General features: G+C 44.2%; 1 protein-coding gene across 5 annotated transcripts in view; it reads left to right on the top strand.

Moving 5' to 3' along the window:
* Nucleotides 1–25,857, top strand: part of FERMT2 (FERM domain containing kindlin 2) — a 100,991-nt gene that overhangs the window by 60,624 nt on the left and 14,510 nt on the right. For 3 of the 5 annotated variants that reach the window (XM_074996224.1, XM_074996222.1, XM_074996223.1), the window contains exons 4-10: nucleotides 4,589–4,723; nucleotides 11,377–11,409; nucleotides 11,850–12,075; nucleotides 12,889–12,991; nucleotides 13,396–13,503; nucleotides 18,877–19,011; nucleotides 22,616–22,665. In XM_074996224.1, the coding sequence (XP_074852325.1) occupies nucleotides 4,589–4,723; nucleotides 11,377–11,409; nucleotides 11,850–12,075; nucleotides 12,889–12,991; nucleotides 13,396–13,503; nucleotides 18,877–19,011; nucleotides 22,616–22,665 (790 nt within the window). The remainder of the gene's footprint in view (nucleotides 1–4,588; nucleotides 4,724–11,376; nucleotides 11,410–11,849; nucleotides 12,076–12,888; nucleotides 12,992–13,395; nucleotides 13,504–18,876; nucleotides 19,012–22,615; nucleotides 22,666–25,857) is intronic. The other 2 variants (XM_074996226.1, XM_074996225.1) reach the window with 1 other exon arrangement.

Here is a 25,857-nt window from a genome sequence, read left to right as displayed (position 1 = left end):
CTCAGACCGCGTGCTGTGCAGGCTGTGTGTGTGTGGGAGGGGCCCTTTAAGGGAGCGGCTAGCTGTTGCCCCGGAAGCGCTAGTCCGCCCGTTGACCCTGTCTGCAGCTGTGCCTGGCATCCCTATTTCGATGTGTGCTACTTGGGCGTGTAGACGTTCCCTCGCTGCGCTATTGCGATGTTAGGCTGAGCAACGTCGAAGTTGAACATCGACGTTGCCGGCCCTGGAGGACGTGTAGACGCTATTCATCGAAATAGGCTATTTCGATGTCGCAACATTGAAATAGGCTACTTCGATGTAGGCTTCACGTGTAGATGTAGCCAATATGTGCATGTCTTTTGTCATCGTGCTTGAAGTAAGATGGGCAGCAATGACTTTTTTTTTTATTTTGGAGAGTTGGGCTTGAAAGGACCCATACTGGGATTTAAACACTTAGCCATGGTCTACGCTACAAACTTATAGGGTGCATTGAAATCGACATTAGGTGGCGAGATGTCAAAATCGCTATTCCTATCCGAAGATGGGAATAGCGCCCTACTTAGACGTTCAGTTTCAAAGTAGGGCATGTGTAGACAATCTGTCCCACTACATCGAACTAGCAGGGTCCTCCATGGCAGCCTTCAGCTGAGGGGTTGAGAGGCCCTCTGCCCAGCCCCTGCAGAGCTCTGTGGTCACCGTGCACAGCAGCCCTTAGCCCAGGGCTTCTGGCGGCGGTGGCTGTTGCTGCTGCAGGCCCATGCTGTGTGCACGGGGTCTGCAACTGGTTGTCGGTTCTCCGGACCTCGTGCTGTGCAAGCCGAGTGTGTCTGGGAGGGGCCCTTTAAGGGAGCGGCTTGCTGTTGCCCCAGAAGGGCTAGTCCAGCCTGCGACCCCATCCACAGGCTTTGCTGGCCCCTTATTTTGACGGGGAGCGCTTGTGTGTGTGTGTGTGGACACTCCCCATTTCCTTCCGGGGCGGCTCCTTTCGACGTTCCCCGTCGCTACTTCAATGTTGACCGTCAACAGCACCAGCCCTGGAGGACGTGTAGACGATACGCGTCTAAGTAGCCTATTTCGATGTTCTTACTTCGGAATAGGCGACTTCGACGTAGTGTGCTAGCGTAGCCATAGCCATACTGACTGAAGTGTGTCCCTCGGGACGTTTAGGAGTGCACTGCTCCGAGGTGTGGCTTTGCAGTGACCTAACTCTTGGGGTAGACAGCACTATTTTCATAAGAGGGTTTCTCCCCTAGATATCGCTACTGCCTCTCAGGGAGGTGGAATACGTACGCAAAGGGGGTCGGCCCTTCCATCAGCGTCGATAGCAACCTTGTTAAACTGTGGTGCTGCAAGCATAGACAGGCCCTGAACAGATTAGACAGGTACGACCCATCTGCAATAGAGCACGGCAGCAGTCTGGTCCTCAGCTGTGATTGACTGTTGTAAAGCAGGGGTGGGGAACCTTTTTTGGACCGGGAGCCAGTGACTCATAGAAAAATCATTCGGGGACCCCCCCGAAAAGTGAGAAGCCAAATAAATAAAAATCTTCACAGGTGTGTCCCCCAGGTGAGAAGCAAGAATCAGACATTCATCTGGTTACCCTGAAGCTGCACTCAAGAGCCAGCAGAGACTGAGGCTAGTAGATTTTTTTTTGCACACGCACATCCCAGGGTTCTGGAGTGAGGCCGAAAAAAAGGGGTTCAGTGAATGAGAGGGGGAGGCTGGGGTGGGTTGGGCTGGAGTGGGGCTGCAGGGTCTCCTCAGGAGGTGGGGGGATAGAAGTGAGCTTGGGATGGGTGGTCTGGGTTGGAGGCAGGGTGCAGGTGTGGACAGGAGGTGACAGGCCTGGCTAGGAGGAGGGGTGTAGGATGAGGTTCAGGGTGGGCTGGGGGTGGAGATTTTTGGAAGGGGGCGCAGGAGCAGGCTGAGATGAGGGCTCTGGGGGGGAGGTGGAATGGGTGGGGGTGGGAGGGAGGGTGCAGGAGTAAGCTGGGGTGGAGGGATTTGGAAGGGGGTACAGGAGCAGGGTGGGGAGCATGGGCTGGGGAGAGGGTTCGGGAGGTGTTTGGGGTGTGGAGCCTGGAGAGGAGAGGCTGGGATGAGGCATGGGTGCCTGCCTGCCTGGCACAGCTCAAGGCAGAGGTGGAGGGGAGGAGAAAAGCCTCTGCATGGCTCTGCACAGTACAGGGAAATGTCCCTCCCTCCAGCTTCAGTTCGGCCAAGGGGAGTGAAGGGGGGGCAGCAGTCTGTGCAGGCAGGAGCAGCTTTCCCCCCATACGAGACAGAGCTCAAGGCCGGCTCCAGCTCCCGAGGCTTGCGGCTCTCCACCACCACTCCCTCAGTGACACAAGCTGACTGGCAATGGCGCTGTAGCCATGGCACCTCCCTGCATGGCTGGAGTGCCAGTGCCAGCTTGCACCACTACTAGAGGGATGGTGGGGGGACCCAGGGCCTTGCAGGCTGGATCCAGGCTGCTCCAGGTCCCCCACCCCTATTGTAAAGCAAACACTGGGCAATTTATTGGTGATTTGTTACTGTTTTTATCCTGGTGTTTCACTAGCAGGTCGCTAGGGCAGGAAAGCGTACACAGAGAGGAACCAATTCCATTTTTAGTTGTAGTGCTGTGGCTGAGGTATACCTTTCACACGCTGTCCACAGCACGTCACAGTTGTCAGTGATCATGGGTAAAACTTACTTGTTTGGTTTCAAAGGCTGAGGGCAGGTCTACGCTAGACCTGAAAGTCAATCCTAGGTTCGACAGTTGCGTAGCTGGAATAGACTTATCTGGGATCAACTTATCTGGCCATCCTTGCTGAGGGATGCCAATGGGAGAAACTCCTGTCAACCTCCCCTACTCCTCACGAGTACGGGGGTAGACTGTCAACCCCTGATAGTTCGATGTCATGTGTCCTTGCTAGGTGCATGTAATCAAGCCCTGGAAGATTGACTCTGACTCTGTATCTCTTCCTGAGCACCCTACGCCATTCTAGAAAAGCAATGTGGTTGCTTTCCGTACTATTCTTTTGAATTCTAAGTCTACACTAGGAAAACAAGTTGCAGTTCTAGCTACAGTATTTGCATAATTGCCGTATGCAGGTTGACTTATTTTCCTAGCGAAGACCAAGCTTCTATAGTCTCATGTCGACTTCCCTTACTCCAGAAGGGAGTACAGAAGTCAATTACCAACCCCAGAGAGAGCGATTTTTTTTTTTTTTTTTTTTTTTTGGGCCACATCTTCACCAAATGCACAAAATCGAACTCTGGAAGGTTGACCCTGACCAGGTCAATCTTCCACTTAATATAGACAAGCCCTGTATTACCTGCCACTGTCAAGCGGGATCTGGCTGAAGCCAGAGTTAAAAGTAACTAGTGAAGTTCGGAGCACAGATAACCAAAGCTCTTTAGCAGCTGAAATGCCATGTTCTCTGCTAATCTTCATTTGGCATCTTTTATCCCTTAGCTCTTCGTGCTGCAGTCTTTTATCCTTATATTAAAATAGCAGAATGTCCAGATGAATGCTTTCCCATTTGTTACTCAAATACCAATCATACAGAATTGTACTAGATGGAGCGTTTTTTTTTTTCTGATTTCAGCATGGGAATTTTGGATTCCATCTAATTTGTTTATTGATTAGCCCCATGTTCTGGCAGACAGTTGATTTCATTTTCTTAGAGCTGTTTCCCAATAAGAGCTGAGTGAAGACACATGTAAGCAAAGCAAAGAGCTACCCTGTGTCTAAAATGACCCTATGGTTTAGTGCAGTGGTTCTCAAGCATTTGTTACATTGTGCTAATTTTCAGGCTTTAGCAAATTGAGGTATAATAGCATTTTATAAAATGTTTGTGTTCTTTGTGTATTGTGGTTTTCTGTTTTAACAACATGCTCTTAAACTATTAAAACCAGCTATTAATACTTTTATAATAGAAAACAAATACAGTGGCCAAGCTTTTTAAAAAAAATTGGTTCCTGAAAATAGTTTCCTAACTCTATATTTGGTCACCTGAAAAATCAAACCACTTTTTTAGAAGTGCTATTCTGGTTAGTCACTTTGGTGCCTAAATCCACATTTAGGCACCCAGTGGATTTAGGCCCCCATTTTTTAAAAAAAATCTTGGTCAGTAGTTTGAATGCTTTATATCATAGCACAAGTTTTCTTTGCCCCAAATAACCAATATGATTTACAAGTATTTAAATGTTTTCATTTTAACGTACTGTACCCATTTATGTGAAAAATTTAATTATCTGTACAAATAGCACAGTTGGTTCAGGTAATAAGAGTCAAACCCAGAAACAGCATCTGGACTGGCTCATAAGAAATACATCCTTAGCCTGTTAGTGATTAGAAAAATCAAAGGGGGTTCCGTCAGGAAATCTGGCCAGGAAACAATTGCAGGTTTGTTTCCTTTTATGTCAAAAAGTAAAAAAGCTAATTTTGAAAATTCCATACTGAGAAAAATTACCAAAATCTCTTTGTTTATTTCCACACAGAGTCTAGTTTGCAAGACAATTTCCCAGGTTAAAGCCTGTAAGTTATTTGAGTTTGTCAATAGTGGACACAGGGGTTTTGTTTGTTTGCTTTCCTGTGTTAAAATGGTACCTTTCTCTCCAGACATCAGACACCCAGAAGAGCTCTCTCTCTTGAGGAAACCCAGGGATCCAACAAAGAAAAAAAAGAAAAAGATAGATGAGCAGAGTGAAGATGAGGCTCTTGAACTGGAGGGCCCATTAATCACACCAGGATCAGGTGAGTATAGGTTTGTTTGTGAAGTTATTTGGGGTGAGAAGGAAGAGGAAGGAGAGGGAATGGTGCCCGTGTTAAAGTGAAAGATCGATTAGTCACACGTAACCCATTGATGCCTGTGCAAGAGCTTCATTGCAAGTAAACTACCAAAGTCGTCTCAGAGCTATGTAGTATTCAGTAATCATTGTGAGTGAATTCTAAGTTCCTTTGCCTGTGTAAAATAATAGAACAGTGCCAATGTTTTAAAGAAAAGTTGAGTCTGATTCTTTTAGTGTCTGTTTAGGGTACGGTACAGAGCGGTTTTCTTATCCTGTTTATATAGAGCTTTATATGATGTGGCCCAAGGAATTAGTGGGGGACTTGGCACCAGCAACGGGGTGGGGGGGTCAGGCCTACCTCCTCCCCCCCACCACTGGCAGCAGCCAGAACCAGCTCCTGCCCACTCTGCTCCTCCAGCTCCCAGCCACATCTCTCAGGGGAGGGGATTTGGGGGAAGGGATGAAACCACCTTTGCACTTACCAGCATCAGGAGCCAGAGCAGCATGGTTGGGAGCCAGGGGAGTGGAGTGAGCTGGAGTCAGGTTGCCACACACAAACCCACTATTGGTGAGAGCAGGCCCCCTGCTAATCCCCCAGCTGGCTCTTGTGGGGAGGGGGGAAGGTTGGTGTGGGGTGGGGAGGGAGTGGAGCAGGGGTGGAGGCTTAAAGAAGGAGCAGAGTGGGGTGGGGGCAGAACAGGAGCTGTAAAAACCCTATGGGGGTGGTGTCCCAGGCCCCCCCACTCTTTGAGGGGCAGTGCTATTGCAAGAATTATGTCTTTTTGTATGAATCAGGAAAGACGACAGTGTCTGAGCCAATTCCATAAAACTTGAGTTTTACGTGTATTAGTGTTCCTTATGTAAAGACACAAGAGGTTACTTTTCATCTGGAAAGGCTGAAGCACGTTCTTCATTTATTGCATTATGTCTAATGGTGGAATAATTTGCATATCTGGTAGATAATTTGCACAGTGGCGACAAACAGAATGACGCCACAGTGGAGAAAGTATAGTTAATAGGAGTGCTAAATTAAGACAGACTTACAATCTGCTTGAAAAATTAAACTCCTCATAAGACCTTGATGGCCCTGGAAACCCAGTAGTAGTGGAAATAGAATATTGGACAAGTCAGTCATGAGAACTCTAAACTGGAATGGATCTTCACTATCATTTCCAGCAGTACGTTCTGACAGTCTACGTTTTTTTAGAGCTGCATGTGTTCTAAAGTGGTTACTTACTAATCAAGCAAAGGCAGAGAAGTGGAGATAAGAAGTTGCACTGAATTGAAGTACATCTTGCAACATCTTCCTTAATTGGTCTTAAAATACCAGACCTGGACATAATGCTGCTATTATCAGAACCACAAGTGATTCTGGACTAGCAAGGGAATGAAGTGAAAATAGTTTTTCCTAACCTTTGCCTCCAAGGGATTTGCTATCCAGTGGAATTAGTTGTTCAGTGTATGAACCCGTGTTGTTCAGTGTGGTTTCCTTTTAATGCATTTAATTGTACTGTTTCCATCCCCTTAAATAAAAATTGCATATATTTAACCTTACGGTAACTACCAGCTGTTGTTCAGTTTGCCCTGGTGCTGCGGGTATACTGTTTCTTTACTACTGAGTAGTAATGTGAGATGAGTAATCATTTCAAGGCATGCACGTCTCTGTGTTTCCAGATTTAAGAGTACATTCTGCACATTGAGATGCTGAACTTCTAGGCAGATCATGTAAGCAAAGCTGATAGTGCTGCTGTCTAAGGTTGCCTGCAGTTACCTTTATGATACCGTTTTCAATTGCTTACAATGTTGCCAAAGTTTAACCATTTAGACTGAAATTTTCCATGCTGGCATCTGTTGTTGGTCAGTAGTTTATCTGAGTTTCAGCTAAAATGGGAATTCTGTTTTAGAGAATGGGATTAGGTGGAAAATAACTAGTTTTGCCCATTAAAAAATAAACAGCCATTCTGTGGAGAAACTTTCTAGCCCTTCTCATGATTTGGAATGGGAACTTGAAATTTGGCAGAGGTTATAGCTTTGTGGGAGCTGTGATTCTTGCCATCCCTGAATAATCTGCAAAAATTTGACCTAGTTAAAGGCCTTTGAAAAATCATAATTCAGACACAGTGCAGGTTAAAATGCCAAAAGCCGGTATTCTCTTATCCGCAGCATCTGTTGTCTGGCAGGACCATGGATCTTGCAGGACCAGGGAGTCCTGAGGCTGGCAGGTGGAGAGGCCAGCTAGACCAGCAGCAGGAGCGCAGGGCAGGACAGCCATAGCTGGTCTGGTGGCAAGGGGGAGGCGGGCAGCAGCTAGGGAGCTCGGGCCAGGAATAGCAGAAGGGAGCAGTGGCCTGGGCTGGTAATCTGGCAGCTCATCTCGGGCTGCGCAGGAATCCGCTGCTGGGGCTGCATGCAAAGCCCATGGCTGGGGAGCAGCAGCTTATCCCCAGGGCCAGGCAGGGAGCCATGGCCACAGGAGCTGTGGCTGGGGCCAGGCAGGAAGCGGCAGCCAGAGAGGCTGGGAGGAGTAGCTGGAGCAGAGAGCTGGTGGTTGGGGATCTGGGGTTGGGACGGGGGGAGTTGGGGAAGCCGTGGCAACAGCAGGGGCTGAGGCTGGGGGCAGGGGCAGAATTGACTGCCCCGGTGCAGCAAAATCCCTCGTCCAGGATCACTCAGGTCCCAAGGTTGCCGGATGAGGGAGGCTGAACCTGAACCTGTGGAGATTTGCGAGAGCTTTGCAGTTTTATTCCCTAAAACTGTGTGTGTGTGTGTGTGGATACACACACACGCGAGTCAGCGAAGGAGTAGAATCGCCTGCTTTCGAAGCGAGAGGACACATTGGGGGAAGTAGGCTTTGGAGCTGGGGAAGACCAAGGCTGGAGGTTAGCAGGAGTTGAAAAGGTGAATTGGGAACCAGAGGATGCGACTGTTGCTAGTTATCGGTGGGTAGGAAGAAGGGGATCCAGGATGCAGGGAGCACCTGGGCAGCGAATGGGACAAGGGGCTGTAACTGAGAAAGGTGCAGAGGTGGTGTTTTGAGGTGTCTGGGAGAGGGAGACTGGGATGCAGGAGAGGAAATGGACTGGAGAGTTTGTGCCAATGACCGTATACCCCACTCCCAAGTGTGAAATGAAACTCATTATCCCTGAATCTCCCTGTCTTCTTGTCTAGGCTGATCCCCACTCTGACACTGCAGGCGCAGAAGGTGGAGGCCTGCAAGAGACCTTAAAAAAGTACTTTGCCTCTATAGGAGTCTGCTTAAAAGCTTCCCGAGGTCACAGATTCTCTGATCCTGGGAGGTAGCTGCCACCAACCACATGAGAAACATGCCACCCCTTTAAAACTCAGGATGACACACTTAGGATGTCTGCCTGTGGAGTAACCCCAGGCTTTTAACCCTCCCTTGGAAGAGAGCTTGAAAACAAAGAGGAAGAAATAAAGCTGCAATCCGATAGCTGACCTTTTTGTCCTAGGCGTGAATATACACAGGCCCTTTGCTAGGACACAGCAATCAAATCATTGCCTTTAAACAAAAACAAAAAAAAGTGCTTTATTAACCAAAGATAAAGTATACAAAGAAAGTTGATGCAGCATACTTGGTTGCTAGGTGTTAACACAGCAACTTAAAAGAAAGTAGGTACAGAGTAAAGGTACAGTGTAAAGGCAGCCTAAGCAGTCCCACATCAAAAAAAAAAAAAACCTGATTGTGTCTGACTGAACACTTCCTTTGCACTTACATAGCAATCATATTGTGGCCTGAATATTTATTGGATTCATTCAGCCTTGCATAGGCTTAAAACACTTTCTCTTCTCCAGCCAGACAAAAGACCCCTGACCTCTCCCCCAGCAGGTAACTACTTCCGTTTAAAAGATCCCTCTCTCCTCCCGTTGGCTGACCTGGCCACTTGCCAACAGAGAACCAACTCTCTCTGGATTTAACCCTTTACGGGCATTCACTTGTGACACCTCTACAGGCAGGAAGTATACAGAATCGTCTGTCAGTCTCATCCCTTTCTATTGCTGGTGGACATAGAGGATTACAACCTGCCACGGCTGTTAGTCACTCCATTAACACAGTGGCCATGTTCTGAATTAAAAATTCCACTCCAGCTGATGCCCTTTCATGGGTGTCCCTGTGATGACACACAGTGGAATTCGTTTTTCCCTTTTGCCTTTTGAAAAAAGGGACAAGTATATTCAGAATGAAAAGCCAAGCACTCAGAAGTTAGAAAATGCCAGAGCCAAGTTTGCCTGGGTAACCTTAACTTAACCTGTTTGCACAAATACATGACATTGCATTATAGTCTTTTTGGTTACAGGATCACGTGGCGTCTCCTCCACAGGAGCCCTGTCTCATCCAGTGCGCAGGATATCCCAGGCTCTAGGATGTATACCCACTGCAGGTGCTAGAAAAGGCTGGCATAAGTGTGGAGTGGGATAGTGAAGTCAGTTGGCTGATGGATTGCTGTCTCATTTGGTGCAGAAATTGAAAGGTGTAAGATGGACAAGGCAGGAGGTTGCAGGAAGAGAAGGGATGGCTTCATAGTTGAGACAGATGAATCTTACTCTGGGAAATTGAGTTCTATGCCTGTTTGTGCCACAAATCCCTGTTTGGCAATATTTATTAGAATAAGGTTCCAATGAAACCATGTTAGCATGTGACCAGTGTTGTTCTTATTGGAACTCGTCAAGACGTGTAAACTGCTGTCTATAGCACCATTTGAACCCGGGACGCCTTTGTCATAGTCGAGGACCTTTCTCATAATCAAGGACCTCGTCAGATGTGCGTAAACTGCTTTCTATAGCGTGATTCGAACCTGGGATGCCTTTGTCATAGTCAACTTGACTATGACAAAGGCGTCCCGGGTTTGAATTATGCTATAGACAGCAGTTACGTGCGTCTGACGAGTTCTAGTAAGAATGAAACTGGTCACATGCTAACGTGGTTTCATCGGAACCTTATTCTAATAAATATGGTCAACCCTGCTTGGAGCGTGCTTACAGTTCACTTGCTTGTGAACGTAACACACGTGGCCAACAGTTGTTGGTCCAATTATCTGGTAAAGTGACCAACCCAACTGACCTACTTTTGGCAAGTCGCTTAAACCAGACTCTTCACATCTAGCCATTAGCCATGCAGTCCTTGTTTTCTGGGAGTCTTACTTGTGATCCTGTTTCAATATTCAGGAGTGCTGAGCAGCCATAACTGTTACTGAAGTCTGTGGGACCCCTGCGCTGCCTCCCGCCCCACCTTACCGCTGGAGGAGTGCTGCTGCCATATTTCAAAGGGGCCCAGGAGCAATTACCTCTTTGCTCCTTCTATCAGCGGCGTCCGTGACATTCGCAGGCATGAAAAGGAATCTGGCTCATTCTGCTGTACACTCCTACCTCATTAAACAAACACTACTTACGAGTACTCGCTTGTAGGAGGGATCCACATTTGCCTTCATTCACTGGACAAGTGAACTCCCCCCGTTAATACAAGCCTAACCCCCTCCCCGTGGCTACAACCCACTGCAGCCAGACCCCACAGCCGGGCACGCAGACCCCTAACTGCCACAGCCTGACCCACCCCCTGCTGGCCCTGCAAAAGACAGTGGGCAAAGACCATGTAATGAAGCCTATGAAAGCTTATGCTCCAAAAAATAATCTGTTAGTCTGTAAGGTGCCAAAGGACTTCTCGTTGAAAAACGGCTGAGGTGGTCGGAACACGCTGTGGCAAAGTGAACAAGTATCTTGAAAATTGCTAACTAGGAACTGCTTTGCATTTGGGTAGCAGGACACTTGTCAGCATTAAGTGCAGTAAATGGGCAAGGCCATTTGCAATAGTTTTAAGAAATCTTTAACTTCTGGTGTCTCTGCAGTTTGTCTGTCTGAAATCTAGGGAAGATGTAGTAAATTGGATGCACAAAAACCTTTTTTGTAAAAAAAAAAAAAATTAAAATGGGTTTGATTGTACACCCATATTCTGGATTTTTTTCAAATGTTTAATGACAAAGAATCCATTTAAATATCTCATTCTCGGGTTTACACCTTTGTACCAATGTGTAATACAAATAAACACAATGGGGAGAGTGGTCACTGGTGAAGAGAGCAAATGATGCTCAGGCGTAACAGAATTTGATAATTTGTTACACAAAGGTGAGGAGTCAAAAAATATCAAAACCAGGGTGAATGACCAGCATGCCACTCACAGGGTTATTGAAAACTTCCCTCAAATAGAATGTGTGGACTTGAAAAATTTACCAGACTCCATGGAATAATTATCAGTGATTTTTAAAAGGCAGGTTTAAGGCTAGGCGACCACACACAGTGCTGAAAAGTCAGCAGGCCATCTTGTAAAGTTCAGTGGGTAGCTAGCAACATCTGCACCTACTGATGCGTCTCCTCTGCACAGAGGCTGTCAACATTGGTTTAATTGGGGCACGAGTTGAAGAGGGTAGCTTTGGTTTCAAGTTCAACCTGTGAAAACAAATGAATACAATATAATGTAACCACAGTATTCTAAGTCTTTTACAGTTGAGCGTGTTTTTCATTTTCTGTCTCTTTCTTTTTTTGTTTCTGACTTTTCTGATTTGTCTCTCTCTTGCCTTCTGACTTCCTTTCTTTCCTTCTCTGTAGGCACTGATGTTCTTTATATCGGCCCGGTGAAAGGTGAGCTCCACCTCATTAGGACTTTTTTGTCCCTGTCTCCTGTGATTTCTTTGTTTCCTTCTTTCCCTACTGTTCAAAACTTTTGACTTTCAAACTTCGTAAGCAACCAGGATACTGGAGACAAATAATAGTACGTAATATCTACAATGTGCTAGGTGCTGTAAAAACATGAAAAAGCACAGCTCATGTCCCAAAGAGTGTATTTTTGAGAATTTTCGCAGGGGTTAAATAGAAAGTAAACTTTCTGTCGACCTTGTTTATCAAGGGTAGTTAAAAGAGCAGTAGCTTTTCATTGGAAAACAAGCATTACAATGTCTTTATTTCTTTTTTAAAAAAGAAGTTGTGGGGTTTTAAAAATCTATTTACTGTATTAGACTGTGCTCAAATTCTGTACACTCAATGCAAAACTAACTTCACATGTTTACTGCTGTTTATCTTAGGAAGCATATATTCAAGTCCAGGACTTTATAGCAAAACCATGACGCCTACCTATGATTCTCATGATGGAAGCCCGCTGTCTCCAACTTCAGCTTGGTTCGGAGATAGTGCACTATCAGAAGGGAACCCTGGTATACTGGCTGTCAGCCAGCCAATTACAACCCCGGAAATCTTAGCCAAAATGTACAAACCACAAGCGCTTCTCGATAAAGCCAAGATCAACCAAGGGTGAGTTAAAGACTCATGAAAAACTTAAGCTGCATTCTTAAAACAGTTACAAAGGGTGCATCTACACTAGCCTGCTACTTCGAAATAGCACGTGTCATGTCTACATACGCTATGCACTATTTCAATGTTGAAATAGACGTTAGGCGGCAAGACACCAAAATCACTATTCCTATCCGAAGATGGGAATAGCGCCCTACTTCAACGTTCAACTTCAAAGTAGGGCGTGTGTAGACGATCTGCATCCCGCTACATTGAAAGAGCGGGGTCCTCCATGGCGGCCATCAGCTGAGGAGTTGGGAGACTCTCTGTCCAGCCCCTGCAGGGCTCTATGGTTGCCGTGTGCAGCAGCCCCTAGCCCAGGGCTTCTGGCTGCTGCTGCAGCTGGGGGTTCATGCTGTGTGCATGGGGTCTGCAACCATTTGTCAGCTCTGCGGGCCTTGTGCTGTGCAGGCTGAGTGTGTCTGGGAGGGGCCCTTTAAGGGGGTGGCTTGCTGTTGCCCCACAAGGGCTAATCCAGCCTGTGACCCCATCCGGAGGCTTTGCTGGCCCCTTATTTCAACAGGGAGTGCTGTGTGGGGGGGGGACGCTCCGCATTTCCTTCCGGGGTGGCTCCTTATGACGTTCCCCATCGCTACTTCAACGTCGAACATCGACGGCACCAGCCCTGGAGGATGTGTAGACAATACACATCAAAGTAGTCTATTTCAATGTTCTTACTTTGAAATAAGCTACTTCGATGTAGTGTGCTAGTGTAGACGTAGCCAAAGACTTAACCAGATCTTTTGTTGGTTATCTGTTGTTGACAACTTGCAGATGGCTGGATTCATCAAGATCGCTCATGGAACAAGATGTGAAAGAAAATGAGGCCTTACTGCTCCGGTTCAAATACTACAACTTTTTTGACTTGAATCCAAAGGTACTGAGTTATTTCTGTCTTGCGCATATGGCCAAACATTTAAAGTGGAAACCTGCGTCAGCACTCTGAGTGCCTGAATGTCCATTTGTACAGCCAGCTGCTCAGCTGCCGGTCTTTGAAAATGTGACCCTGTGTCTTTCAAATGACACACATAATGTATGTTTGTTTACACATCGAGACTGCCACATGAGCAAAATCAGATGGTTGCTTGAGTGTCTGCTGATGGAATTCTGGTTGTTTCAAAGTCAAAGTAGAGTAACATTTAAATCTCAAGTAGAAATTTGGATGCAAAAATAATTCTAGTGTTGCTCTCTTTTAATTAGATATGTTTGAAGCGTAAGGGGCCCCAGTCCTTATTTTGAAGGCACTTTATGTGTGCGTGGTGTCTGTTTGTTTCATTGTAGTACGATGCAATCAGAATCAACCAGCTATACGAGCAATCAAAATGGGCCATTCTTTTAGAAGAAATAGAATGTACGGAAGAAGAAATGATGATGTTTGCAGCATTGCAGGTAAAAGAAGAGCAGTTTGTTTTTTTTTTTGTTTTTTTTTAATTGAACTCTGTTGCAATTTTGTAGCTTTCTGTAGACTTTAAAAATCAAGGAGTTCATTTAAGTTAAAATGCACTGCAAGGAGTTCATAAAGTCATGCTTTAGCTTTGTCAAGAAGTGAACTTTCTGTTTTAGGGAAGCTTGGCTTGTTTCCTATTCTCTGTTTACTTAAACTTTTTAGGTAATTTAAATATTTACTACCAATTACCTCACATGAAAAGCAATTTAGATTATTTTTCCCAAAAATGTATCTATCTCAACTCTTATATTTTGCCTTTAGAAAATACAAATAAGTACATTAGGTTACTGAACAGTATGCTTCTGGCTCTTTGCCCTAGAACAGCTAGTGATAAGCTGTGGGTTTCCCAGAACTTTTTATCTGTTGTGCAGAATATTATGTGCAAATTTTGCATAGGTAATACACCTGTGAATACTTACACCATTCATTGCCGTAAGATTGCTTGATTGTGGTCCCAAGTCTTTCTGGCAAACAGGCTGCTGCTTTCTTCCTCAGTCATTCAGAAACATCTGTTGCCTAACTGCACCAGGCCTGTAAGGATTTCAACCCATAACAATCATGTTGCTAGAAAAGAATAGAGAAAGCAAAAATGTACAGGTTCCTCCTTAACTCAGCTTTCCTGTAAGAGCAACCCAAGATGCACAATGTTTGACATCCACTGTGACATTTTCAGTTTCAGCTTTGTAGATTTAATTACGGTATTACTATAGCAATTATATTCTGTCCGGACTATGATACGTAATCACAAGTTTCTGCCTTCAGAAATAGTTACTGAATGAACACCAAAGAAAATAGCTGTCCTCTAGAAAGAGCATTTCTATTTTAAGGTTTTTGTACTACTGCCCATTGCACTTGTGCCTCCTTCATACAACAGATTGGCAGTAGCAAAGTCTCTAGTGGATTTCATGGAATGTTTGGCTCTCATGTCCTCCGGTTATGGAAGGCTCTGCTTAGTGGTGTAGGGTTTTGTTTCTGTTTTGGTGTGGTAAAAGAGGGAGCAGTACAGGCTAAGAATGCCATTCTGGTTATGATTTTTAAGTTTTAGCAAGTAGCAGCATTTCCTAAAGCTGGTTAGACTCTAGATTTTTTTTTCTGTACTTCTTCTCTGGAAGTTCATTCCACACCCTGATACCCTCAGCAGAAATGCTTTATGTGCTTTCTGGTGCACTCTGTGATCTCTGTCTCAGAGGCATGCTACCATCTTGGAGCTAAGCAAACGGAGGTGCAGTCTCTAATGTAGCTGGGACCTGATCCAGTACCTGCTTTGAAGAATTGCTTCTCGTATTGTAGGTCTGAATGTTGTTTCTACACCACTATCTTTAAGGGGCATGAATACTTCATTGAATTGTGCACAGTATTTTATTGCAATGCATTAGAAGTAAGGAATTTCAGATAGCAATAATTGCTGGAGAGATAAGACCAGCTGTTTTTTGGTTTTTTTGTTATAATAATGTTTATTAGCAATACAAACACTGGTATAGTCTGGGTAGATAGCAAATATTTACAAGTCCTAGAGTTTACTGCTGATACTGCACTGCTGAATGACATGTGCAAAAAATTAGACAAATAATATGGCAAAAATAGCAGGCCAGTTGGGGCTCAAAACTAATTATTCTAAAACAAACATCCTTTAAATTCAGTCATCAAACAGTACTATCAAATTAGAAGACACAGGCATCAAGGAAGTAGAATAGTTTACATACCAGGGCAGCAGCATGTTGGAGATTTCAAAAAGGAAGTAACATCAAGGACAGAAAAGGCATAATGAGCATTTCCTATGCTCCGTAAAATATGGAAGTCAAAGATGTACAATGCTAGAACAAAACTGAGGATTTTTATTGTAAATGTTATCTCATGGCTAACATATGGCTGTGAGTGATGTACAGCTACCTGAATATTAGGCAGCAAACCAGATGCCTTCAAAAAATTAAGTGCCCAGTAAAAATTTTGCTTGGGAAGACTTCGTAACCAAATGGAAGATTTGAGAAGTCACCAATCAGCAGCTCATCAGGAAGTGCTGGCTGTGTTTAGAGGCATTCACAGTGCATGCCAGCCCATGGATTCCCTGTGACACTATCAAGTGGAAACCAGCTTGTGTGATGAAACGATGCTGCTGAAGAGAAAATTAAGAGCACTAGCAGGGAGGGCAGAACAATTGATCTCTCAATACTCTAATCTCCTTCATTCCTGTGGGTCACTTGTGGCTGCTTCCATCTGTTTTTTAGTTTTCCGCTGGGCCCCAATATTGGTGTGAGAAGGATGTAATAATGTGATCAGATGAGCTATTTGCATTTCCCATTGTACCTTTTTGCTATAGAATGAATAATAGTATAACCAAAAACCCCCAAGCAACAGCCTAGTAATCTTTTTTTAGGCTACAATAAAGTTCTATGTCTGTCCTCCAAAATCCATCCTGGGGCAATTCTGCAATTTTACTCCTATGATTCCAAAATATCTAAAGAAGATAATAACAAGGGCTGAGATGTGCCTATGTCTACACTGAAAACAAATTGGTTTCCAGCTAGGTCATGCTGTGCTTCCTGGAGCCTTTTCCAATGTCCATGTTTGAGGTGCCTGCACAGAAGCCTTTTTTACAAAAAAAAAAAAAAAAAATCATGTGGGCTAGGCTTACATGTTCAGTTATTATGCAGTCTAGTTAGGTTTTTTTCCTTTCCCCAGAATAAACTGGAACAAGTACATCACGCAGCCATCCCGTACAGCCTGAGAGATAAGAGCTTCCACAGTTCACTATGCAAAAACACTTGAGGCAATGCATTCTGTTCTGTCACATGGAAAGCTAGAAAGGATGATGATCAGCCAAAGTTATTTCAGTAGCAGCAGACAGAAAAATCTTTTTTGGTTACACAAAGAGCTTTATGCCATCTTCTGCCACATAACGAATAATAAGGACAAATGCAAAGTGCTCCACCTGGGAAGGAACAATCAGTTTCACACATACAGAGTGGGGAGACGCTGTCTAGGAATGACTACAGCTGGAAGGGATCTAGGGGTTATAGTGGACCACAAGCTAAATATGAGGCAACAGTGTGGTGCTGTTGCAAAAAAAGCAAACATGATTCTGGGATACATTAACAGGTGTGTTGTGAACAAGCCACGAGAAGTCATTCTCCCGCTCTACTCTGCACTGGTTAGGCCTCAGCTGGAGTATTGTGTCCAGTTCTGGGCACCGCAGTTCAAGAAAGATGTGGAGAAATTAGAGAGGGTCCAGAAAAGAGCGACAAGAACGATTAAAGGTCTAGAGAATGTGACCTGTGAAGAAAGGCTGAAAGAATTGGGCTTGTTTAGTTTGGAAAAGAGATGATTGAGTGGGGGATAGGATAGTGGTTTTCAGGTATCTAAAAGGGTGTCATAAGGAGGAGGGAGAAAACGTGTTCTTTTTGGTCTCTGAGGGTAGAACAAGAGGCAATGGACTTAAACTGTAGCAAGGGAGGTTTAGGTTGGACATTAGGAAAAAGTTCCTAACTGTCAGGGTGGTCAAACAGTGGAATAAATTACCTAGGGAGGTTGTGGAATCATCTCTAGAGATATTTAAGAACAGGTTAGATAGACATCTATCAGGGAGGTTTAGACAGTACTTGGTCTTGCCATTAGGGCAGGGGGCTGGACTCGATGGCCTCGAAGTCCCTTCCAGTTCTAGTATTCTATGATTCTATGATAACTATGTTGTCTGGACCCAAACCTGTGTAGGGCCAAGTATATCGTTCACATACTATAAACCGAGTAATGAATTATAGGCTTGTGATTAAGGCACAGGACTGAGAGCCATATCTGGTTCTAGTTTCTGACTGTCATGGTTTCCCTGTGATCATAGCCAAGCCATTTCCAGTGGAATTGTCAAAGGCATTTAGCATTGGCCTATTTTTGCTCACGTTGACGTTAACGGTAAATCTCCTATTGACTGCAGTGGGAACTGAGCCAGGCCAATGCAGAAAGTGCTTTAGAGATCCCACTCATAATCCCTGTGGTTCACTCCTCCGTCTGGAAAATGTTGTTAATAATAGAAGGTAGCATGTTTTTGTAACTGGTTCATCCAATTACTTAGTAGAATCTATGGAAGTTTGTGCAATTGTGTTTGTGTTACAGTGTTTTAAATGGGAGTATTGATCCCCTTGTCTGAATATAGTTGTGGTTGAAAATGTGATCCCCAGTGATGTAGTATTATACCTTGGTCGTCTTTTTTGGATCTTCCATATAGCTTTTCAAGTAGGTGACGATAAATGTGACAATAGTGAGATTTCTCCTGAGTTCAGATGGTGGTTTTTTATTCATAGAATCATAGGGCTGGAAGGGATCTCAAGAGGTCATCAAGTCCAGCCCCCTGCTTCAAGCAGGATCAACCTCAGTTAAATCATCCCAGCTATGACTATGTCAAGCCGGGACTTAAAAACCTCTAGGGATGGAAATTGTACCACCTCTGTAGGCAACACATTCCAGCGCTTCACCACCCACCTGGTGAAGTAGTTTTTCCTAATATCCAACCTACTCCTCTCCCTGTGTAACTTCATACCATTACTCCTTGTTCTGCTGTCTGTCACCACTGAGAACAGTTTGTCTCCATCCTCTTTAGAGCACCCCTTCAGGCAGTTGAAGGCTGCTATTAAACCACCTCTTAGTCTTCTCTTCTGCAGACTAAATAAGCCCAAATCCCTCAGCTTCTCCTCATAGGTCATGTGCTCCAGCCCCTTAATCATTTCGTTGCCCTCCACTGAACCTGCTCCAGCACATCCACATCCTTTCTATACTGGGGGGGGCCAAAACTGGATGTAATACTCCCAGCTGTGGCCTCACCAGTGCCAAAAAGAGGTGAACAACAGCTTCTCTAGATCTGCTCAAAATGCTTCTCCTAATGCCACCCAATATGCCATTGGCCTTTTTGGCTACAAGGGCACACTGTTACTCATATCCAGCCTTTCATCCACTGTAACCCCTAGGTCCCTTTCCACCGTACTGCTACTTAGCTAGTTAGTCCTCCACCTATAACAATGCTTGGGATTCTTCCATCCCAAGTGCAGGACTCTACACTTCAGCTTGTTGAACCTCATCAGATTTCTTTTGGCCCAATTCTCGAATTTATCCAGCTCACTCTGGATCCTGTCTCTACTCTCCAACATATCTACCTTCCCCCTAGCTTGGTGTCATCCGCAGACTTACTGAGGGTGCAATCCAGTCCCTCATCCAGGTCATTAATAAAGATGTTGAACACCACCACCCTCGGAACTGAGCCTTGGAGTATTCTGCTGAAGTATTCTGCCAAGTATATTTAAAATCAGTAAGGTCTCTAACTTGTATTTCAGTACCACATCAATAAACTATCAATCATGTCATCAGAAAATCACTTGAACAACAGTGATAAAGAAGTTGATGAAGTTGACGCTGCCCTTTCTGACTTGGAAATTACTTTAGAAGGTGGTAAAACATCAACAATTCTGGTAAGAATTAATGTCTGCTTAAAGTTGAATAAGTACTTATGGTCAGCAAACTTAAGTGTGTACGAATAATAAATTTGCTGGTGAAGGAAAAACTCCTTTGGTCCCTTCTAATTTGTCTTTTCTGTACACTAAATAGGCCCAATCTTTTTAATTGACCCTCCAGTGGAAGTCTTTTCTATGCCTCTGATCATTTTGGGTGCCCTTCCCTGGAAACTTTTCTGCTGTCTTGAATTTAAGAGGAGTTCGTTAGAACTGAGCACTGCAACCCTCCTTAAATCCAATACAGTGTGATCTTCTCTACTCCAGCACTTCTCATCCAGCAGCATCTGTGTCTGGCACGATTTTAGTTAGCCAGGTATCCACTTACCATCAGTTTGGCCAAGTTTCTTGTGGTCCCATAAAGTTTGTTTCAAGCCACCAGTCCTGGCTCTGTGTCCTGTGCTGTTATTTAGCTGTAATTTACTGGTAAATGCCTTCCAAGAGCCCAGTCAGCAATGGAAGTGTTGGTAACACTGCTGGGCAATACCGACCTCCCGTGGTTCAGCAAATTCTCTCATTTGGCATCAGTCAGATCCAGAGGGTGCTGGACTAGAGAAGTTCGTATGGTAGTGTGAAGATACCCTAGTAAATATAACATTTTTGGCATTGTGCTCTAACCCTTTAATGCAGTATAATACACTGTAACTAACACCTAATGGTCAATAAATGCTAATGAGTAAAATTACCACGCTGTAAGGTGCTACAGGACTGTTTTTTGTGTGTGTGTGTGTGTGTGTGTGTGTGTGTATAAAAGAGAGAGTGTGTGTGTGTGTGTGTGTGTGTGTGTATAAAAGAGAGAGAGAGAGACCAATGCCTGTTACTGAGTGGATGATTTCATTGAGTTCTTCAGATATCTCCTTTCTCAGTTAATCTAGACCCTGCTGACATGCATCAGTAGCTCAGATTGTTTGTTCTTATGTATATCCCTTTACACCAAATGTTACCTGCCGTCATACTGTCCAATCAGCTTGCATATAAATGTCCTCCCATAGAAATAAATAAATAAACAATAAATCTGTGGCTATAGCAACAAGCTGTGAGGCAAGAAGATTTAGACTCCAGTCTAGACCACAAGTGAGTCAAACTGGCCTCCTGAAGCATTAGCTTACTCATGTGGAAAACTGAGTGAAGTAGGGCCCCATTATAACATGATCAGTATATGCGCGAAATAGTTGAATGACTGTATGTGTGAAATAGAGCAGCATCAAGGAAAACACAAATGAAATACACATTTATTTCAGCTAATTGCTTAGAAAATACCCAGTTCTGAACATATGTAGTTTTTCTTCCACTATTTCTTAATTGGTGGACAAAGCTTTACAATGCCAGAAGAAGCCACCATACTGCTTCATGTGTAAGTTTCATAACAAGTAATTTTGAAAATATAATTTGGGTAGTGGTTTTGGCCTCAAGTAGTTTAATAGTGTGCTTGAGATTTTTTTTTCTGTAAAGCAATTTTTATTATTTTTGTATTACCGTAGCAGCTAGAAGCCCTAGTCAACAGGACTAGTTTCAAATTATAAAGCTTGTAAAACACAGTTCTATTGTATTAGTTGGCTCTTCTGTGGAACAGAGCTGTGAAAGAAGAATTCAGGCCAAATGCCAGCCTAGAAAGGTTTGTGTGTCTTACTGGAGTTGCTCCTCTGAATGAAATGGAGTAAGGCACCTTTATGCCGCCTCTGAAATCACATGCTTATGTTCTAACCCTGTCAAAGCAGGCGAAAAGACTCTTTCAAGGCAGATAAAAGACGGACGCCTTCCAGTTTTGGGGGGTTTTTTCCCCTCTCTGTTTTAGCAGACGTCTTAAGTGTAGCTTTTGCTTTCTAAAGTTATCGTTACTAAAAACAGAGTTTTAGAGCTTTGTGTTCCCTCTGATGGATGTACTGTGGGAAGAAGAAAATTGCCTAAATCAGTTTTGAGCAATAAGCCCACGGGCCGGATGTAGTTTACCAGGTTAGCCTCTGGCAGCTCCATCACTTTATTTACCAGCATGTCTGCAGGTGCGGCTGCTTGCAACTGCTGTTGGCCCCAGATCACCATTCCTGGCAATAGGAGCCTCAGGAAGCGATGCAAACTGGGACATCGCTTCCCGTGGCTTCCATTGGCCAGGAGTGATGATGTGTGGCCAATGAGCACTGCAAGCAGTCATACCTGCAGATGTACAGGTATTAAAGTGTTGGGGGCCCTTTAGGGGCTAACCCTGCTGTACCACCTCCAGCTCATCGCCCACTGCTGGTCTAGATGACACATATAAATTAGTGCTCTTGTGTTTTTTCATAAGAGGAACCTTCAGATTTCAGTGCCCCTGAAAATGATTCGAAACATATCGAGGGGTCTGCCCTGCCCGAGAAGAGTTTAAAAGTTTAGAAATGACACAGTGGTTCAAACTGTCCAATTCAATATCTGTGTCTTTCAGCAAATGGTACCAGGTGCAGCTGGGTAAGTGTATGTGGTTAGTAGATAATCAAATAAGTTGTTCATTTGGGAAGTTTCTTCAACAATCAGTGACGCTAGTGATAGTTATTTGAAAGTAAACATGCTATCTCTGGGTGGAACAGTATTGAAAATGGCCGTGGAAAAGTTTTGAATCGGTCATTCCTGAATTGCTTAATCTGATCCCTTGAGAATTGTTAATCTGAAATCCATATAATATCTTTTGGGATAAAATTAAATGTGAAAATACTGAAAGATTTCCATTTTAAACAATTGGGAAGCAATTAAGCAACCCGCTGTAATATTTTAAATCCGCATCTTTGTTGTAGAGAACCTATGTTGATCTTCAAACATGAAACCAGTCCTAAACAGCTTGAAGTGTGTGTGTGAGAGTGAGAGAGAGAGAGAGAGAGAGAGAGAGAGAGAGAGCAGAATCAACTCCAGTGGAACTGGTTCTGGTGGAACCTCTGTAGTCTGGCACTCTTGTCCGGCAACATCCGTAATCCAGCATGATTTTAGTTAGCTGTAAGACCAGCTATCATGGGGGTAGCCAAGTTTCCCAGGGTCCCATAAAGTCTGATAGTAACCACCAGTCCTGGCTCTGTGTTCTGTGCTGTTGTTTAGCTCTAATTTACTCCTTAATGTCTTCTAAGAGCCCAGTAAGCAGTGAAAGTGTTGGTAATGCTGCTGGACAATATTAACCTCCTATGGTCTGGCAAATTCACTCATTCAGCACCAGTCAGATCCCGAGGGTGCCAGATTAGAGATTCAACCTGCACTGACCTTTTAAAAACCTATATTAATGAGTCAGTAGTCTCCTACTACTTGTGTGCAGAGAGAATAGAGATTCAAAGCAACATCACTTTGGAGTGAATTTTCTTTTCTCTGTCTGTGACATAAACTGTATTCTAATAAAGTAGGCTGTGATCTGCAAGCCCTTGACATTTGACCGTGAAGTTCTATCAAGGAGTTTCCACCCCGCACTCCCCATAACTTAGGAAATTGAGTAATTGCATGGCATTGTCCTTTAAACTGAACCGTAGTCCCCAGTGCCCTGGTTTGGGACCTTCCCATCTTAGAACTGACTCAGATAATTGGCAAACAAATCAAACGAGTGATCTTTTATTTTTAGGGTGACATCACTTCCATTCCTGAGCTTGCCGACTACATTAAAGTGTTCAAGTAAGTACTGATGGGAAGAGGTGCTTGTGAAACTGATGTCAATGAATCATTAATGACTGTACTGCATAATTCCCATTCCACCCGACTGTCTGGGTTCTTTGCTGTACGCTGCTATTTGGATTTGTGTAACTCGTGAAATACCTTCTAGCACATTGACTTGATAGTTTCTGTTTAGCTAAAATGCTATAGTGCTCTAGATATTAAAGCTTCCTGTTCATTTCCACTAGGGTGTAAGAGGTTAACTGGTTACCCAGTAAGCATTAGGCTTAATAAAATAATTTCCAGATAATCAGTTAGACTGCCAGCCACACCAGGCTGAAGCTGCCCCAGCCGCACTGGAGCAGATTGGGTTGGGAGGCAGGGTGCCAGCCCCAGCTGCGCTGGAGTGGCCCACCAGCAGTTAACCGATAAAACAATATAATTTTAGTCATTTAACTAGGTAACTATTTTAAGGGATATTCACATCCCTATGTTCCACTTTATATTCTGCCTATTCTATAAACTAGTCACTTGACATTATTTAAAGGACTCAGCTGTAGCTTTACTACGTTTTCTAGTACAGTGATTCAGTTCTTCGAATGTTTAAGTATCTTCCATTATTCCTTAGTCCTCCCCACCTCTCACACGTACACTACTGGAGTTGGGAACGGGGACATGCTTAGGCTGCTCTTTAGGCTGGAGATTAAGTGTTTATTTAATGTTATGCCAATGAGCTAATCAAGCTATCCTAAAATTAGAACTGTATCACATAACTAGAAACCTCACTCAAGTGTTTTTCTTGGTTTGAGAGACTGGATGAATAGCAAACAATTGGCCATCTAATCTGTTCTTTTCTGGATGCCAAAAGAAGCAGGCTTGAGTTTACTGTAGTGCTCTTCTATCTCCTGTAGTGCTTTTTTTAAATTATAAATTGCATCATGGCGTCTGACAACTGGGAATAACCATGTTTGGATCTTGACTAATGTTTTGGCAGTCGTGGTCATCTCTTGCAATATAGTGTCCACTGTGTGAAGGACATGATAGGAAGTTCTGGAATCTGTACAGCGATTTCAACAGCACTTCAGAGAACAGAAGGAAAACAACTGCCTCAAAGCAGTGTTGTAATTAACCTTTATTTTGTAATAGGCTGTGGATCAAGAAAACAAACTATCACTTGTTCAGTGAAAAAGTTTTTGACCATTTATAATGCATATTTGTCAAGTTAACTATAGTACTCGACTGCGACTCTGTTGTGTATTTTGATTACTGCAGCACAGCTTCAGGACTAAAGTCTCTGTTCATGTAGGGGGGGCCTTTTAAAGAGAGAGAGAGAGCAAAAGAGAGAGAGGGGGTCTTAGTTATCAATATGGTTTAACATACTTAATTGTTAATAAAAAGGCATAACTTGGGAAGCTAGCTGATTGGCCAACTAGAGTTCTAGTTTTGGGACAGACCTTGCTTGTCTGGAAGGTGTTAGACTCACAAGACTCCCTTGGATAAGTGTGCCTAGAGAAAAGGGATGTGAATATTTATTTAAAATGAAATTTTAATATGCAGAAAGGTTAAACAAATAGAAAAAATCTGTAAGGCAAAGCACTGGATGCTCTAGGTTCCTGAATTCTCCAAACCTGGCTATCGTCGTGTTTTGTCTTTGTTTGAGTTCCAGCATCTGCTGTAGGTTAAATAGTTGAATTTCAGCCAAATTTGTTTCTGCATTTTGAACAAACTGGGGCTTGATTTCTTTAGCCTGCAACCAGACAGTGAGCCAAGTGTGTCTGAAGTGCTGACAGTGGCTTCAGCTGAAGCTGCCACTACTTGACAGAAAGCAGATGGTACGGATTGAAACCAATGTTTGTTCCTCTAGTCCAGTAGTTTTCAGCCAGTGTACTGTGACACAGTGGTATGCCTTAGGAACTGTCCAAGTGTGCTGTGAAATGTCATCGGTTTCCCCTCACTGGGGCTCTGCAGAGCACCACCACGGGGAGAAATTAACAAACTGCATGCCAGCTGGGACTCAGGCAGCCTTGCCACTTGAGCTCCAGCTGGTGCAGGATTTGTCAGTTTCCACTCATGATGATGGTGTTTTGCCAATCCACTGTGAGGGAAATGCTGACCCTTCAGGAGCCTGTTCATGCCAGGAGGCAGCTGAAATGCCAATTCCTAGCCCAAACGGGCTGGTGGGATGCTCACGTCCCTTCCCTGTTGTGGCAAGGGAGGAAGCAGGGCAGGAGCTGGGATGCAATTTATCTCACATCCCATCTGCAGCGAGCTGGTGGGGAATGAAGGCTGCTGTCTGGAGCGCCCCCCCCCCCCCCGAGCAATTGAGTAACACTGACCTTTTCAGCAGTTACTCCATTACTCAACTTCCCATTCGATCCCTGTTTAGCTTGTTGTATTCATGACTAGGTTGCAGACCGCCCTAATAAGACTGTAGCCGCAGTAAATGTGATGTTTGTGAGCATTCAACGGAGCTGAAAAAAGTGGATGCACCGTGAAATAATTCGTCTCATTGAAGTAATGCCGTGTAACTGAAAAGGGTGGGAACCACTGCTCTAGTCACCTGATTTCCTAAATAGAGTATCTTAAACGGAAAGGTCTCTCATCATCTATAAAAAGTCTAGAGCATATTGTCAGAACTTTAAAAAAAAAAAAAAAAACAGAAGGGGGGGGCAGTTTGTTATAAGAAACACACTTAACTGACACAAAGTTGCAACACTAATTCATGAAAGAAGCACTGTTGTCCCTGGGCTCGAGAGACTTAAGGTCACCCATACCAGTCTAGTGGCTAAGCGTAGCAGCCAAAGTGCCCTGCCTGGCCCCTTTTGCAGGTTAGAGGAATAAAAGGAGTGTTGCAAAGGGAAATGTGGATCAAGGCATTCAGACAAAAGATGGAAAAACCTGCTCATTTTTCTTCTCTGGCTAGAAGCTGAACATCTTAAAAAGAAAACTGACTAGGGAAGGGACTTTAAAATTGAGCCTTCCCATAACCACACACAGGGTATTGTGGTATCTGCAGCAGCTTTGGGCTGTACTTTCTCCCCCTCCCCCTGACTTCCTCTGAACCCTTCCCCCACATTTCCATGGTTTCTCCAGTACCAAGAACACCTCTCTCCATACTTTCTTTAGACTTGACAGGAGGAGTCGGTTGTCTTCCTGTTGTTTGCTGGGCACCTCCTCTTTACATTTCACATGTTGGGATTTGAACATCGCCAT

The sequence above is a fragment of the Carettochelys insculpta genome, chromosome 6 (assembly GCF_033958435.1).
Source record: "Carettochelys insculpta isolate YL-2023 chromosome 6, ASM3395843v1, whole genome shotgun sequence".
Classification (NCBI taxonomy): Eukaryota; Metazoa; Chordata; order Testudines; family Carettochelyidae; genus Carettochelys; species Carettochelys insculpta.
The sequence above is the reverse complement of the archived record's forward strand: the minus strand, read 5'-3'. Positions and strand labels throughout refer to the sequence as shown.